The following is a 16,598-nucleotide window of genomic DNA, read 5'->3' on the forward strand; positions in this document are numbered from 1 at the left end:
ATGTTCATCACGGACATACGAAAGGAGTTTTATGAAGTCGTTACCAACCAGGTGAGTTCATTTTAGCGCGCTAGCTACCTTTATGATGCTAACCCGGAGTACAAAGGGCTGTTTACGGACGTCACGTGCTACACTCGTTATTCAGAGACGCAACGCGAACCATTATCATGTTGGACTTGTCCTAACATCCGTCTGCGTTGCTTTCAGAGAGTCGCGCTCCTAGTGGCCTCAGACATTGACGCGCTCTGCGCCTGTAAGATACTGCAGGTAAGCTAATGAGCTAACTGCTAGCAGCCATCGACCCCTGCCTGTAACCTGTGCTGCCTGTCCTTCGTGGGAAATGGCAGATTCTCTCAATGGAAATGTTTTGCATCGTGTTTGTTAGAAACGATCAGCGGGAATGTTTTGTTGTTGTTGTTGTTGTTTCCATCCCTGTGTGTTATGATCCCTCCTCCTGTTGCACTGTCCCATCGTCACTAGACACCCAATGGCTCACATGGCTGCCATTTCCAACAGTTACATGATGTCTTCTATTCATCAGTATGAACTGGACTTGAAGTTTCAACTCTCATCCCAGAGGCTTCTTTATTTCTAACTGGTCCTGATGCAGATGTTGTGTTCTTGTTGGAGAAAAACAAACAAACAAAGTCCCTAAATCACCAGGACTCATCAGGACCCATTAACATGTAGTTCTGTCTTCGTGTGAACTGTCATGTTGAGCTGCATGCAGGTGTGGCTGGTTGTTGTGGGTTGCATGTTGCTGATCAATGGTGTCTGAATCGTCCTCCTCTGTTCAGGGATGGTTTCTCCAGTTTGACAAACATTGTTTATGTTTCGACTTCCCGTTAGATATTTTGTGTAACATGCGCTAATCCTCTATTTGTTCATTCCTGAATCTAATTTCTCTTGAGCAGGCGTTGTTCCACTGTGATCAGGTCCAATACACACTTGTGCCAGTCACAGGCTGGCAGGACCTCGGCACTGCTTTCCTTGAACACAAAGAGCAGGTATGATCCAATCCGAGCTGAGTATCGACGCCACCTGTTGGCTGCCACATTGTCAACCTGAGTATATTCTTTTTGTTGCAGTTTCAGTACTTTATTCTCATCAACTGCGGCTCAAATGTTGACCTTCTTGAAATGCTGCAACCAGATGACGACACCATCTTCTTTGTGTGTGACACTCACCGGCCTGTAGACGTGGTTAATGTCTACAATGATACCCAGGTGATGATGATGATGATGATGATGATGATGATGATGAATTCAGCCCACATTAAATACTTTTTGAGACCGTGTTCTTCTTGCATTATTAATACTAGTGAGTAATACCATACCATAATATTACACCGTGTCTCTACCACAGTAAAACTCTTATTATTCTCACATCTGCAGATAAAGCTACTAATCAAGCAAGATGATGACCTCGGGGTTCCCTCCTACGATGATATCTTTCGAGAAGAGGAAGAGGAAGAGGGAGGCGACTCAGGAAATGAAAGCGACGAAGGCTCGGAGCCGTCTGGAAAACGGAGACGATTTGATGAAGTGCGTGTTTCACAGAACGAGAATGCGCCCCCGGAGAAGAATGGGAATCCCGTCGACATTAACGTGTATCTGTTCATGTTGTGTCAGGGAGCAGTTGAGAGGAGGATCGAGAGGCAGCGAGCGAAGAGGGAGTGGGAGGCCCGAAGGTGACGTGTCTTAATGAGAAGAGGTGGCCGTTTGGCGCTCATTATGCAGAACTCACGGTTTCTGACCTGACGCTAATATTCTGTTTACATCTCAGGAGGGAAATCTTGTTTGACTATGAGCAGTATGAATATCATGGGACTTCTGTGAGTAGACAATTGTTATTTATTTATATTATATTTTTCACCTTTGACTCCTGTAAGCCCAGAATGAGTACGGGGAACAGATAGGATAATTTAAATATTATTAAAGTGGTATGATGTGAGATCTGCCATGCAGATCTTCCTTTGTCAGCTCCCGACTGGATTTTTCTATCCGCAATGATCTTATTGAATCTTTTTTGACACATCCCTCCCTTTTGTCCAGGTTGAGATGAGCATTAGGGATTTAGTAACTCAAGGATACTTTGAAACGATGGGGCTCAAACTAACGACCTGTTTGTGCTGGTTTTCTTTTCACATGTTTTATTAGTGATTTTTGAATGAAGTTCTGGATGCAGGTATTAATTTGTGTTTTGCTGCTAGGCTGCGATAATGTTTTTTGAGTTGGCATGGGTGCTGACGAAAGACACTAAAGACATGCTGTGGTGAGCTCTCTGATGCATTTTAATGACGTAAACATTGAAATGGAGAACAGACTTTAAAATGTGGCCTTCTTTATGCAGGTGGGCCGTCATCGGGCTGACAGACCAGCGGGTTCACGATAAAATCACACAGTAAGAATGTTTTAAGTATTCTAATTACAAGGTGTTTGCATTAAGCCGTTTACCCACTCTGATTTGTATTTTATTTACCTTGTTCCTTTTTTAGTATGAAATATATAACAGACATCGCCACAATGCAGCGGCATGTTTCCCGGCATAACCACCGGAACGAGGATGAGGAGAACTCGCTCTCCATCGATTGCATGAGGATCTCCTTTGAATACGAGTATCCTTAATTCACCCGACATGGTTATTTATTTATTTTTGCTCGTACAAAGCCTGTGGCTCTTTCATCCTTAACCCTCTGCTTCAGCCTCCGTCTAACCCTCTACCAGCACTGGTCTCTGTATGAGAGCATCTGTAACTCCTGCTATACGTCATGTAACTTCAAGCTTTGGACCGTAAATGGGCAAAAGAAACTCCAGGAGTTCCTTGCTGACATGGGGTGACTACATTTTTGTGTATTATTGTAAACCTGTGAGGAGAGATTTTCTTTTTAATGGCTGATATTTGACAGGCTGCCGCTGAAGCAAGTGCGGCAGAAATTCAACTCCATGGATATTTCGATTAAAGGGAACCTGAGGGACGTAATTGAGGAGTCTTCCAATAAATATGGGTACGACTAGAAATCGCTGTAAGAGCAACGCTCGCTACTGAGATCCACTTGTTGACGGTCTGAAATAATTTGCCCCACTCCCATCAGTATGAAGGACATCCGCATCCAGACATTTGGCGTTCACTTTGGCTTTAAAAACCGCTTCTTGGCCAGCGACATGGTGCACGCTACTGCTGCCTTGCTGGAGCGCACCGAGAAAGATGAGAGTGACAGTGATAATTTCATCAGTGCTCTGGACTCTCTTTCCAGGTATGATGCCAAAAGTGATGTACCAGTTAAGACGTTCAATGCTTGAAAATGCTCAGGATCAGATTAGAAAAGTGTTTGTGCTTTTGTCTCTCCTTCGGTGCAGGAGTAACCTTGATCGTCTCCATTCCGGAATCGACCTGGCTAAGAAGAAGTTGCGAGCCATCCAGCAGACGGTGGCGAGCTGCATCTGTACCAACCTCATCCTTTCCCAGGGGCCTTTCCTCTACTGCTACCTCATGGAGGTATGTGTGGCTGCTTCTTCACGCTACATGCTGTTGAGCTCATTACTTCACCTCTGTTCCTTGTGCATGTTTAGGGAACGCCTGATGTGAAGCTCTTCTCTAAGCCCTTGGCTTTGACCCTGCTCTGCAAGTATCTCCTGAAGGCTTTCGTCCATTCTGTAAGTATTGTGGAAAAGGAAGCCTGATTTCACTTTGGGGAAAAGAATACTCATGTTGCTGTCACTCTTTCTGTTGCCTTGTTTTTTCTTTCAAGACGAGGAATAAGCGGTGCAAATTGCTTCCTCTCATCATGGCTGCCCCCAAGGATTTGGAAAAGGGAACTGTCATTGTTGTAGGAATCCCCCCTGAGACAGAAACATCTGACAAGAAGAAGTAAGACCTCACTTCTAACCTTTACTTCCCTAATCCCGCCGTTATAATTCACCTCACTCTTCAGGCAAGTCCCGACTACAGGCGTGGTGAACAACAGAGAACCAGAACTGGATGACAAATTCATAGTGTCTTTCAATATTAACTGGAAAAACATTATTTTGCTGAAATTGTATGGTGAACAAATATTTTTATGTTAATTCAAAATATATTTTGAGCTTAACAATAAAAGTTGGTGAGTTACGTTTAATAATTATTTAAGATATGGGCACATGAGTGGAATCATTGTCGAGGGCAGCAGCTCCAGATGGCTGTCAGGGAGGAAAGGGTTAAGATGAGTAGAATATTGGAGATGATTGAATATTGTCCTTGGCAAATGAAATATATTTCTGTAATTACCTCCGCCGAGGTGGAGGTTATGTGATTGCTGCCGTTTGTCCGTCTGTTATCAAGATACCTCAAAATGTTCCAGACGGATCTTGATAAATTTTTCAGGAAATGTTGGGAATGTTACCAGCAACAGATTATAAAATTTTGGTATTGAAAATAATATAACATTTTAACATTGAAAACTCAATTTATGGATTGAAAAAATCTGTTAAAAATACACATCAACTCCGATTAACTTTTACTTTTCATGGTGTATGAAGATCCCAAGAACAATTTAGAACCTTTTGGTGATGATCCAGATCACCGTGTAGATGGTGTAGAATAGATCTACTTACGAGGGGAATGGGCAGAGGTCTGCACTCTAGTATTATTTTTTTTTATTGGGATTTGAATTAAGATTGAAGTAATTAATGCTTACAGTTGCATTTTATATTGCATACAAAGGAAAATGTCCAGTTTCTACAACTTCCTCTTTTCTCTGTCCTCTGTAAGCTTCTTCGGTCGAGCATTCGAGAAAGCTGCAGAGAGCACCAGCTCCAGAACCCTCCATGACCACTTTGACACCTCAAGTGAGTAATATTGTCTTTTATTTTTCTGTCACGCGTTTCGTCCGATTGTCTCCGTTTCTCCGTGGACGCTAGGTGGCAGCCTTGTCTCCAGTTCTGGTCTAGCTTCAATGATGTCAACTCCTGACTCACAGTTGAGCACACAGAGCACCATGACACAAATTGAATTAGTTGGGCTTTGCTGTTCCTGCAGTGAAACCTCACGTCGGTCACATCCAGAGTGAGACGCGTTGACTGTTTCCACGCCGTCCTTTCTGACACGTCTGTCTCAAAGCAACACAAATCCTGTCACTTTGGTTTGTTCAGAAATCAAGGAGCAAACTGATTGCTTATAGCTGTGCACACATCGTCTTCGTGCGTCTATTCATTTTTGTCTTGATTTGTTTGTTTTTTTAGTCATTGAGCTGAAGACGGAGGACAGGAGCAAGTTCCTGGATGCTCTCATCACCCTGCTGTCATGATCACATTTTCAGTATCTTTGTAAGATGTGACTGAAAACAATCAGCCGCGTCAGACCAGAGCGGAGTCGCCAGATGAAGAACTTTGTGTTTTAAATGTTTTTATCAGTTTTGTACAGTCTCTCTGTAAATGTGTGGAAGTGTCATTTTTGCTTTTAAATTCTTGCAACGTTTGTCTTTTATTCCTTTTGAGTGCCTCTCACATTTTTTTTTACATTTTCTAACGTGATAAATAAATCATATGTTGCTCGTTTTATTTGAGTTTTCGTCTCCAAGATTATCTAGTAGTTAACTGACCTAGTGACGGAGCTTACGTTAGAGATTGCAGTTGCACAAGTTGAACCTGCCGTCCTTTTCAAACAGATAACTTTGAGATGAAGTCAACCGTCCTTCAGTGAAAGATGGTCCAATGAAATGGAATGAGAGCAAAGAAATATTTATGCAAGTTTCCGTCGCATTTATTTTGGCACCAAAGTTGTTCTCAAAGTCCAATTCTAATGCCTCAACTGCTGATACGAGTTACTGATCCAGGGTGCGAGATGCAACCTGCCATCAGCACCGTTAAGAAGTGTTCTAATACAAATGACTTTCAACAGTAACAACTACCTCTTTGGCCAAGCTGTGAAACATGTGAATGTCTTAGGATCAGTAGAAGTGCTCTTGTCAGGCTATTAGGGGGGGGGGGGGGGGGGCAAACGTTAGAACCTGCAGCCTTGGACCACATTGGAGCATCCAGGCCAAACCCCCTGGTGGTGATTTGCTGCCATCCCAGGGGGGGACTGGAAATGTGGGGTCTGAGCTGTTATCTGCAGAGTAATTAAGATCAGGATGAGATCCTGACCCGCAAGAGGAAGTTTGTTGAGGTGATCTTTCACAGAAAAGTCCAGACCGACTGGTGGCCGTTGGGCTGAAACCTTCCAGGTACTGGATCAAGATACAGAATGAAAATGTTTACAGTCGTAGCATAGTGACCTTATCTATGATGAAGATTGCCCCCTAGGGAAGCAGCTTCATTAAAAGTAGGACTTAATATAGAAATGATCTTTAATATGTATTGCAGTTTTTCCTCTACCTTAGCTAGTTTTGTTTCTTTATTTTTGTGTTCTGTTGTGGTCCACGGCTAATCCCAGCCGAACTCTCTTTTACTCTGCATGATATGGAGAGAAGATGAAAATGCAGGTACTGTTAATTTAGCTTTTCTTTAAATTAAAATTGGGATTGTTTGAACTTGCTTCAGAAAGTTTTTTTTATGCTCGGCATCAAACAATAACAACGTAGAATAATCTTAGCAGTTTAGATCCACCTGATCAGCCCATCATTTGGACCACTCCCCTCCCCCCCCCCCCCCTTGCACCTCTGGTGAAGTGGGGCCACTGCCCTTTCCACTGCTCTGCATCTAAGGAATGTGGCATGCAGCAGACCCAACGCACACACCGAGGGAATCGTTCACAGAAACGGAACCGTGCAGCCGATATCTGACGTACCGAGATTCTGAAGGCCTTGCATTAGCACAGGTGTGTTTCCTTTACTTCTCTTTTGAAGCAACATGCCTAATTACAAAATATCTCCTGATCTCACCCAAACGTTCCTCATCTATCAGGTCCTCTGGTCATCTCAGCAGGAGGTCGTCGTTCACTGCAGTCGATGCTTTCCCGGGTCTGTGCCATGCGTCGGTTGAGCGCAGCTTCCTTGTGATGTTACACTGTACAAAAACGTGATCTCAGTCAGGCAGGCATGAAAGGAGGTGAACCTCCCAGTTCTGTCTTCTCCTCTCTCATGTTTGTGAGATAAGGCCTTCACTGCTCACTCCATTTATCACTGCACGATGAAAACGCTTCATCTGTTGTTGTAAAACTGTTGTTGGCTTGTCTCAAATTACACGGAAGTATTCTGTAATTTTGGGAAGGTGTTGCTGAATATTTGACATTATTTATATAAATTTGATATATAAATTGTGTTGGGCAAGGAATAAGTGTGGATTAATCTTAGTGATCTTGCATTAAAAAGCAATATTCCCTTTAAACACGGAGTATATGTTGGGATCTGAGGCAACTTTAGTCCTGCAATGTGAATTTTTTTGTCCACTTGGGGCCAGCAAACACAAGTTTGCGAACAATTTAATATTGTAAAGATGCTGGCAAACAGTTGCCAATTTTCACACTTGGATATCTGGAGAATCAAAATCCTTTATTCATTCCCTTTTATTCTGTTTTTCGTCTCCACCAACTCCTGGAAGAAATACTGTCTGCAAAATGTTCACCTGCTGGCTGTCACCTACTTTGTCAGTGGGATTTTCAAGCTGAAAACAATCGCCTGACATGATGAGAGCCATGTGAGCAACCCGGTGAACCTCCATGTAAAATTTACACAGTTGCGTTGCTTCAAATTGACATTTGGTATATTGCAATGATAAAGATATGGTAATGTTTAAAAGAAAAGCACCTTAGAGACATTATAAGAGTGTTTAAGGGATTCGTTTCACAGCATTAGCCGTGTTTTTATTACATTCTCATCGAGACAAATACTGAAAGCCAAGTAACCCTTGTAATCTAAATACTCAATGTTGCGTCACATAGGGAAAAAAATTATATCTAAAAGTGTTATTTTAGGCAGTTTTTCTGGTACTTGAAATACTTGAATGCATGTGTGAAAAGATGGAATAAGCACAACAAGGAAATGAATTGTTTGATCTGATTTCCTTCCATCACAACATCTGATGTGAAATTCTGTGTAAAATCATTTTTGACGTGATTAAAAGTTGTAATTCACATGTGGTTGAAGTCCTATAAAACCCGGTATCACTCTTTGCGTCAGTTAAGTGAGCTAAAAGAGCTTTAATTTCCATTATATAAAAACGCAATTTTGAGGTTTTAAATCTAGTGTGTAATCATCTATTAACTCCTTACGAGGATCCATTGACAGAAATGTAATGTAAATAGATACATGAGTCTTTGACCCCTAAACTTGACCTCCCTCAGTGGCACGAGTCTTTGATATCCTTTCATTGAATAGCAACGAAGACACATGAAATCAAAGTGATGAATAAAGTTCATGGGTTCAGTCATATGAGTTCCTTTTAAGTTGTGTGGGTGACTGTTTGGGAGTGCATTAAAACAACTTCACACTCCATGTGTACACACACACACACACACACACACACACACTCCTCCTCTCCCACACCCTCCATGTTCCTTCCTGTTTCTTGTTCCGCTGCACAGGAAGCCTGGACGTGCTATTGGGTTGCAACAAAAGACCCGTGAGTCACCAAACCGAAAACCTGGGGGGACATGTGGGGGGACGTGGGGGGACATGTGGGGGGGGGGGGGGGGGGGGGAGACATTTTCATCTCTAATCTCTATTTCTTACCTGCAACTTGGTCTTCCATTGGTTCTCACACAAAGAGTTCACGGGGTCTCTGTATACAAAGCCACATTTATACTCCATTTTTAATCACCTGATGACTCTTGGCTTTAATATATGTCGATAAGCTCCATCCAGCTGGAAAGTCTTTAGGTTCTGTGCACCAGCTGGCTTCCATGGAAGTCTGAGTCAGGAACAACATGTATTAAGTCTTGTTCATTTTGTGACTGCGGAATTTGATTGCGTGGATTTACTCTTGGCTGGTGATCTACTAGCATGAGCAGCTTAGAGCTGTGAACCTGATCAAATACACCGAGTGCTACTTAGATATCAGGCCGGGTCGTTTGAGGGAAATAACTTTTCAATTCGCCTGACCTGAGGCCAGATTCACAGTTCAAAGTTCATGTCAAGAGAAACGACACCTCAGCCCAGCAAAACCTACCCACCCACCCCAAAAAATGAGAGTCTGTTACTGGGGGCAGCTCAGATCTGCTCCTACACATGACCTTAACCACGTGGCCTTCACTCTGCCGGTCTGAGGGAGGTCAAGTTTAGGGGTCAAAATGGTTCTCTGAGCGTTATGTCATCATCTCTACTCTGTGGGATCAGCAGCAGCCTTGACATTTGTTCCAAATTAGCTTATATATGAATATTTTCACTCCTTTTGGCCTTTGCAGTAATGTCTCTATTTCCATTGAACAACATTTATGGTGACATTTAACATTTAATCTCAAACATGAACACGCTGAAGTAAAAGTTTTTCTGCTGTTACGGCTCTTTTTGCAGTCACATTATAGGATTTAAGTAAATCCCTCCTTCTAGACCTCTGTGCATGGGCTCTGTGTGTGTGTGTGTGTGTGTGTGTGCGTCAGTGCTTTGTGGAATGTCTACTAGCCAGGCCTTTTATTAGGCTCATCCATACCACCACATTATAGGCTTGTGTTGCCAGGCAACTGCAGGTTCTGGCTGGTTACAATGTGGGCGCCCTGTGAGTGACGTCGCTGGCCCTATTTGCCCTTCTCCTTATTGGAATGAGGGCCTTTTAAAGGTGCACCCCCAATTCTATACACACACACACACACACACACCCTGTGCATCGTCACCCTCTGTGTGGTGACAAGAGGAGTGGAACTAACAACCTGACAAAAACATCTCACTGCACCCGACCAGACTGGCCGTCCTGATTAAATATTCATACAGGCCTCAAAGTAGGAATGACTATTCAACTGCATTATAGCGCTGAACAATTCCCACATTGTTATCTCATGCATATTGTGATTATACTCTATTACAACAACCTAATACGTTTAAGAAAACACAATTTCTCAGGTGCAATGAAGCTAAACAAACTCAAGGAAATGTTCTAACAGCGCAAATCATTTCACCTTGAAAATGAGAGAAATAATTACTTTAATTACAAAATACAAATCATTGGCTTTCACAATTACAACAAACATTGATTTGGAATTGTTTAAAATGTAATTTTTAGGACCAGAATCACTTTTAACGACAATATTTTAGAGACTTAGCAATAATATTCACATATCAAATCTAATTCAAAACCCTGCCAAGTGACATGAGTGTTTGTTTACACGTAGAAGACGCGCTTTATTTTGTAAGAAGTTATCTTGTGGAATACAGTGATCACTCTCTCCCCAGACAACATGGCCACATTTTCGACTTTAAGAGGGCATATGACCTGCTAAGATTCTTAAGTGACCAGCAAAACAAGCACGGATAAGCTTTTGTAATCCAGCCACAGACTTTTTCTCATATAATATCTTGTGTTTTTCTATTGTTGCCAGAAGTTAAAAAAAGATTTAGTGCACATCATCCAGGGCTTCTGTCTAACGGCTTTAAAGTGGTGTGGTATCTCTTGTGATGATGTCTTTGCATCGTCCAAAGACAGGGGAGAAGGGTTAGTGACCGTTGGTGAATGGAGTGACTCGCAGGAAGACAAATCCAGCAACTTCTCCACCGCTCTAAATCGAACGCCTTTTAGTGACTGCTGATGAGGAGGGGTGGGTCGGCCCGAGGTGGTGGGGTGGGGGATGGAGTATTGTGAGTTGAACAGCGGAGCCCCATCTTAGTTGAATGGGTATTGTCATCTAGATTTCTATAGCTAACCAAAAATACTTTCTCCCGCCGTGGGGCTTTCGTGGATCATGGTGGGAACTGCGTGTATTACACCTCTGCATCTTCAGACCATCACGACCCATCAGTCCGTTCCTTTTTCTGAAGAACACACTTTAACTTAGATTTCAGACAATAGATTCGGTTTAATCTTAATAAAATGAAACAATATTGCATTTTCATTTACACGAATAGTGAATCAATACATGAAACCCAAACAATCAAGCCCAGAAACAGTTTACTCTTAGAATGTTTGAAGGAGAGAAGAAGAAAAAACAACTTCCTGCAGTGAAAATGATGGGAAAACTTTGCAGGTGCTCCGTGCAGAAACATTGTGTGGTGTTTGTAATAAATCCCAGGATTTCGAGACTGTTCAGGTCCAAATTGGTTTGTAAAACTCAACTTCAGAACAATGTACAAAAGTCCATCCGAAATTTATTTGGGCTTTAATGATACTTTTCTTCTTCTTCTTCTTCTTCTTCTTCGTGTATTTGGGCTTTAATTATACTTTTCTTCTTTTTCTTCGTGTATTTGGGCTTTCATGATACTTTTTGTCTTCTTCTTCATGTATTTGGGCTCTAATGATACTTTTCTTCTTCTTCGTGTATTTGGGCTTTAATGATACTTTTCTTCTTTTTATTCGTGTATTTGGGCTTTAATGATACTTTTCTTCTTCTTCTTCGTGTATTTGGGCTTTAATGATACTTTTCTTCTTCTTCTTCGTGTATTTGGGCTTTAATGATACTTTTCTTCTTTTTATTCGTGTATTTGGGCTTTAATGATACTTTTCTTCTTCTTCTTCGTGTATTTGGGCTTTAATGATACTTTTCTTCTTCTTCGTGCATCTTCCTGACATTGGTTGAGTTCTCAACATGTCGGCGAAGCGCCACTGATGAAAATGGATAACTTTGAAAGCAAGGGAGTGCAATTCTAATTGACTGTACAGGTTTGTGCTGACAATGCACAATCAAGGCAAAAGAGCAGTTCAGCCTACATTTGATAACAAGAGTTCTTCTACAAAAGTAAGACTTGGCAGTAACGACGGTTTAAAAAAAAAAAAAACAACAACAACATCACAAATAATTTCGAATCACAAAAGCAGGTACCTCACAAAGACACACGTTTTTTTTTGTCGTGAGCTACCCTCTTGTGTTTGACAGTCTTTTTTAATCTCCCATAGACACACAAAAACGGATCCGAATTTGTGGTCCGAGTATACCGGAGCAGAAGGGGAGCTTCCGTTGATTTCCAAAATACAGATTTAAAAGAAAAACAAAAACCTGCAGGTGCAACGATAACGTCCAACATCAGCGAGCTTTCCCAAAGAGCTGCAGGTCATTTTTACGCACCGCGTCTCTCCGAGCCACGACGCTACACATAATTCCTCTTGTCGTAGTCTCCGTTCGGCGTGGCTCTCTTGGTCGGTGAATACTTTACCGAGTATCCCGAGTTGCCGCTTGCGGGGCAGGAGCAGCACAGCAGCGCGCCTCCGATCAGCAGCAGCGCGGAGGCCGCCCAGCCGATGTAAAGCGCAGCGCCGATCTCCCTCTTCTTGGATGGGGGCACCTGCGGGTTGTAGAAGTCCGAGATGATGTTGTTGGCCATCCAGCAGAGCGGCACGAGAACGAACACGCCGCTGACGATGTAGACGACGCCTCCGGAGTTCACCACCCGCGCTTTGACGTTCTCCGCGCGGATGCAGTTGGTGCACTGCGCGCCCGCGATGACCACCATCAGCCCCAGGACGCCCATCACGGAGGAGATGATGGTGAGCGCCCTGGCCGCCTGCAGGTCGTGGCTGAGGGCGAGGACGGAGTCGTGCACCTTGCACTGCATCTGGCCGGTGCTCTGCACCACGCACGACATCCACAAGCCGTCCCAGATCGTCTGAGCCACGACGATGTTGGCTTCGATGAAAGCCGTCACCTTCCACATGGGCAGCCCGCACGAAACCATCACCAGGAGTGAGCCAATTACGCACAGAGATAAACCCAGGATCTCTAGCCCGGCCGACGCCATTTTCGCTCTTGACGTTAAATCAAGTCTCTTTGCACCTTTTCCAACTCTCTCCGGATTCTGCAGTGTTTTTTTTCTTGTTTTTTTTTTTTTTTAATCTCCTCGTCTTCCTTCCAGCCTCACTTTATACGAGCGCCAGTCGTTAGTTGCGCATCGCTCCCCGCATTTACGCAAAAAAAAAAAACGTTGTCGACGGCAGCGCTCTCTTTGTTAGTGAGGGGATGTGAAAACAACTGGAATCAGAGGCATCGGAGCACGAATATCTGCAGGGAGGGAGGATGGATCCGAGGAGAAACTTTCCTCCAATCCGCTGTGGCCGCATCCTCCACGGACCAATGACAGCGCATGGAAGTTGTGCGGCTGAATGAAGCGGTCCAGGGCGCATTGTGCGTTTGAACAGTTTTTTTTTACAATGAATAGAGGGGGAGGATGAGGGAAGGCACAAGGGGCTGTTACAAGCTGTAGAGGAGACGAAATCATTTGGTTGTCTAAGTCAGGGATCGTGTAATTGATTATGATGACGTAGAGGCTAAGGTCTATATAACAATTCAACACAATTGTATAAGTCTGTCATTGACTTAGCCTTAAATACCAGCAATGTAAGTCAGAAAGTTCAAAGAGCTTCATTTTAATTTTGGAATTCTTACCTCAGACCTGAACCCTGTCTGTTTCTTTGCGCTACAGAAACAGAAAAGCTCTGTGCTAAAGGTTCCCTTTGGTTGGGAGGATTTTCAACCAAACATTAAAATCACACAATCCAGAATAGTCTATTATTTATTGCTAAAATCAGGTTGTTCCTCCTTAAATGATCATGCTGTGCGTGTGACCTGTAGTCCCCCCCCCCCCTTTGCTGTGTCCTGCAGCATCTGTTTGCTATTTTGACCAAAGACTGTCACAGATATTTCAAAGTGCCTGAGAACTGCATTAACTTGTGTAAAAAGGGTATAATATGGGACCTTTAAGGTTTTACTAATGTATTATGTTCAGGTGTCAATTTTCTTTTTGATGTGTTTGTGGCTGGTCACGTGATATTATGAACCACCCACAGTAAAGAATATTTTGTGGGTGAATTGTGAGAGGCAGGAATGGAATCCAGCAAAAACTTTGCTAGAATTAAGCATGCAATCGACTAGAAGGTTGATTTGCTGAAAGAGGAAGAAGATTTACTGTTTCTGATACACATCAGTTTTCAAAGTGCTCTTGATGTTGATTTTAAACCAACCTAATATGATATATACATACATCTGAATACAACTTGTTAAACTTTCAATAAAGTAGTTAAGTAGATTATTTCAGAATCTTTTTTTTCATGTTGGGAAGTTCTTTTTCTATATAATCTAAACAAACATCCGTGGTCATAAAATAGAACTGAACTGAATAATCCTCCTGGATGAGGCGAAACGTCCAGTGGACTTTAATCAACAGAGCCGTAAAAGTCTAGAAGTTAATTTAAGAGGCTGAAAGAAACAAAATATGAGACCCAGAAATTGTACGGTGTGTAAATGTTGAAGAATAATATGTCTCATTTCCCACAACTGGATAGTATTACAGCGTACAAACACTTTAAAGTGCGTTATGCGATTTGGCATCCAAGACAAAATATAGCAGCTTCACTGAAACCGTATCACTTTCGCGGCCATGTTGGATCTCGCCAGGAATGACGTTTGACGCGTGAGCTGCCCTCGCGCTGAGCCGTAATGGCGTCCATTGCGTAGCAGAACAGCCGTCGGGAACGCAAACGTCAGGGAAGAGGGCGCCGCTCACTGGGACGGCTTCCGGGTTTCCCTTCCTGGGCAGGGATTACAGCAAGAGGGGAGAAAGAAAAAAACAAAAACGACTTTAAATCATCTACATATCAAAGTTACGCTCAGGTAAGACACGTCTTTGTGTTTCGTGAGTTGTTTGCGTAACTATACGCATGGGACGGAGAAAGAAGAAGGAGGAGAAGGAGAAGGAGAAGGAGAAGGAGACGCACGGAGGAGCCTTTTGAAGCCTCAATGCAACGTGACTCCGGCCGCGATAACAACTGTTACTTGCTAAACTTTGCCGTGTAGCGGCAGCACGCTCCCAACGCCTTATTAATGTCACTCCGTTTTCAGACCGAGTTGTTCAAGATGAAGCCGAAGCTCAGGGAGCTGCTTTCGGACCCAGTATAAACGGTCCCGGTTGAGTAAACCCAGTCTGGGTGTGGTGGTGGTACTGTTGCAGCCCCGCAGGCCTTTCCTTTCTTTACACACATTTCCAGATTCTGACCGAAGTTTATTCTGAATAAGAAACAAGGGAAATGTGTAAACCCTTCAAAGTGCTGAAGAGCCGACCGTATAAAATGCATAAAATGCATCGGGCCGTTCGATGCTTTTGACTTTTACATATTTCCTCGAGATCCATTTTGCACAACTGTCTTGATTTCTGAATATCCCTTTCCAGCGTCTGCGTAACCCTTTTGATTAAATATAGCACATCAATACGAAATAAATGTTGTTTTTAGACAATTTCACCATACCATTTGGAAAGAAAAACACAATTCCCGTTATGTGTTTGTCTAAGATGTGGCTCAGGGCCACTATTGAAGAATTATCATCCATCTTTTTGCTTGTGTTTTCGGCTCCTTCCGTTTTAGCTAAGTGGTCGACATTATGGGCCCTTCGGCAGCTGTAGTCTCAGGCTGACAGCTGAAGCTCACTACAGAAACACTTAGGGGGGGGGGGGGGGTTACCCCAGCTGGGGTCCGATCCATGTGCTATCAGAAGGCTAACATGTCTGACCACTTAAGGGTGTGATTCAGCACCTTTGCCCTTCCTGCCGTGTCATCTCATAAACTCCAGCAGCACAGGATCGACGGGGAAGTCTGTCTGACTCTGCAAACTGCAAGAGGTTCTTTCCTTCCATGTTGTTCAGACCCAAGTCGACCCAACCGCTTCAGAGCTTTGAGAGATGATCAGCGGGTGTTTGACCTTACGTGAAGGCTATCTAATCAAGAATGATTTTGATTCTTACTAGCCACATATTGATAACAAGACAATCTTTGTGATATTTGATATTTATTTTCACTGAAACTTCACTAAAGATTCTCATTACCAAGCTGTGATGACCTCACTTTAGGTTTACCTGCAATGAATCCTTGTTACAGGACTGGACGATATAAAGGCTTCTGGTGTCACTTTATTTTGTAACTCTATTTATTGTGAGATTCAAATTTTTCCAAAAACCAACTGAGAAACTATAGTTAAAATATATAAATACATTTAATGAGTTATATTGCCAAATTTATGAAGCATTAAATGCTGCCGTCTGTCTGATCTGTGCTGCAAACTCGTGTAAGTTAAAATCAGCCATTATCTAATCTGTCGTTTGTTCATTCATTTGCAATATTCTCACTATTACTGAATATAATGTCACATATTCTGTGGCCAAAGACAAACATAGAGATGAAAAGAATAAGTCGTTTACGTTCTGGGAGTGGAGCTTTGTTTCTCCGTCTGATCTTCATCATAGTGTAGCGCAGCTGCACCAGTAGCACAATGTTAAGATAACATTTGTCACTCCATGTCTCCCACTTGTTCATCCTGTGCTTTAAACTGAATGTGTGTGTGTGTGTGTGTGTTATAAACAGACCCGCTGGTTTCCTCGTGGTTGAAAGGCTTTTTCATTCCACTCATTGTGTCTTTTCCCCCGTCTTTGGCCGTATATTGTGTTTCTCAAACCACAGCTTTAAAAACAGTACCATATTTTTATCACTGTTGCCCCCCCTCTCTACCTTTTTGCCCCCAGGTTACTTAACTACAGCCAAGCCCCCATTTTGTGGTGT

The 16,598-nt window shown here is 42.8% G+C and overlaps 3 protein-coding genes across 3 annotated transcripts in view; 2 read left to right on the forward strand and 1 right to left on the reverse strand.

Annotated features, from left to right (window-relative positions):
• On the forward strand, window positions 1-5,284 carry cdc45 (CDC45 cell division cycle 45 homolog (S. cerevisiae)). The gene is made up of 18 exons (XM_068738558.1): window positions 1-51; window positions 208-267; window positions 915-1,007; window positions 1,089-1,226; window positions 1,395-1,544; window positions 1,632-1,690; window positions 1,786-1,834; window positions 2,213-2,274; window positions 2,353-2,403; window positions 2,498-2,617; window positions 2,705-2,836; window positions 2,909-3,007; window positions 3,095-3,256; window positions 3,360-3,498; window positions 3,573-3,656; window positions 3,752-3,870; window positions 4,750-4,826; window positions 5,220-5,284. Exons 1-18 carry the CDS (start codon window positions 1-3, stop codon window positions 5,282-5,284), a joined length of 1,710 nt encoding a protein of 569 aa, XP_068594659.1.
• Window positions 5,285-12,145: 6,861 nt separating this feature from the next.
• Window positions 12,146-12,793, reverse strand: cldn5a (claudin 5a). The gene has a single exon (XM_068760602.1). The coding sequence runs from the start codon at window positions 12,791-12,793 to the stop codon at window positions 12,146-12,148; it is 648 nt and encodes a 215-aa protein (XP_068616703.1).
• A 2,931-nt stretch (window positions 12,794-15,724) lies between these two features.
• Window positions 15,725-16,598, forward strand: part of plat (plasminogen activator, tissue) — a 4,900-nt gene continuing 4,026 nt past the window's right edge. The window contains exon 1 of the mRNA XM_068760838.1: window positions 15,725-15,749. Within this exon, the coding sequence (XP_068616939.1) occupies window positions 15,725-15,749 (25 nt within the window). The remainder of the gene's footprint in view (window positions 15,750-16,598) is intronic.

This window comes from Brachionichthys hirsutus, chromosome 4, assembly GCF_040956055.1.
Source record: "Brachionichthys hirsutus isolate HB-005 chromosome 4, CSIRO-AGI_Bhir_v1, whole genome shotgun sequence".
Lineage (NCBI taxonomy): Eukaryota > Metazoa > Chordata > Actinopteri > Lophiiformes > Brachionichthyidae > Brachionichthys > Brachionichthys hirsutus.

Coding starts and splice junctions, on each gene's coding strand:
- cdc45 (XM_068738558.1), top strand. CDS start 1: ATGTTCATCACGGACATACGAAAGGAGTTTTATGAAGTCGTTACCAAC. Junction 3,499..3,572: donor TCTACTGCTACCTCATGGAG/GTATGTGTGGCT, acceptor GTGCATGTTTAG/GGAACGCCTGATGTGAAGCT. Junction 3,871..4,749: donor GAAACATCTGACAAGAAGAA/GTAAGACCTCAC, acceptor GTCCTCTGTAAG/CTTCTTCGGTCGAGCATTCG.
- cldn5a (XM_068760602.1), bottom strand. CDS start 12,793: ATGGCGTCGGCCGGGCTAGAGATCCTGGGTTTATCTCTGTGCGTAATT.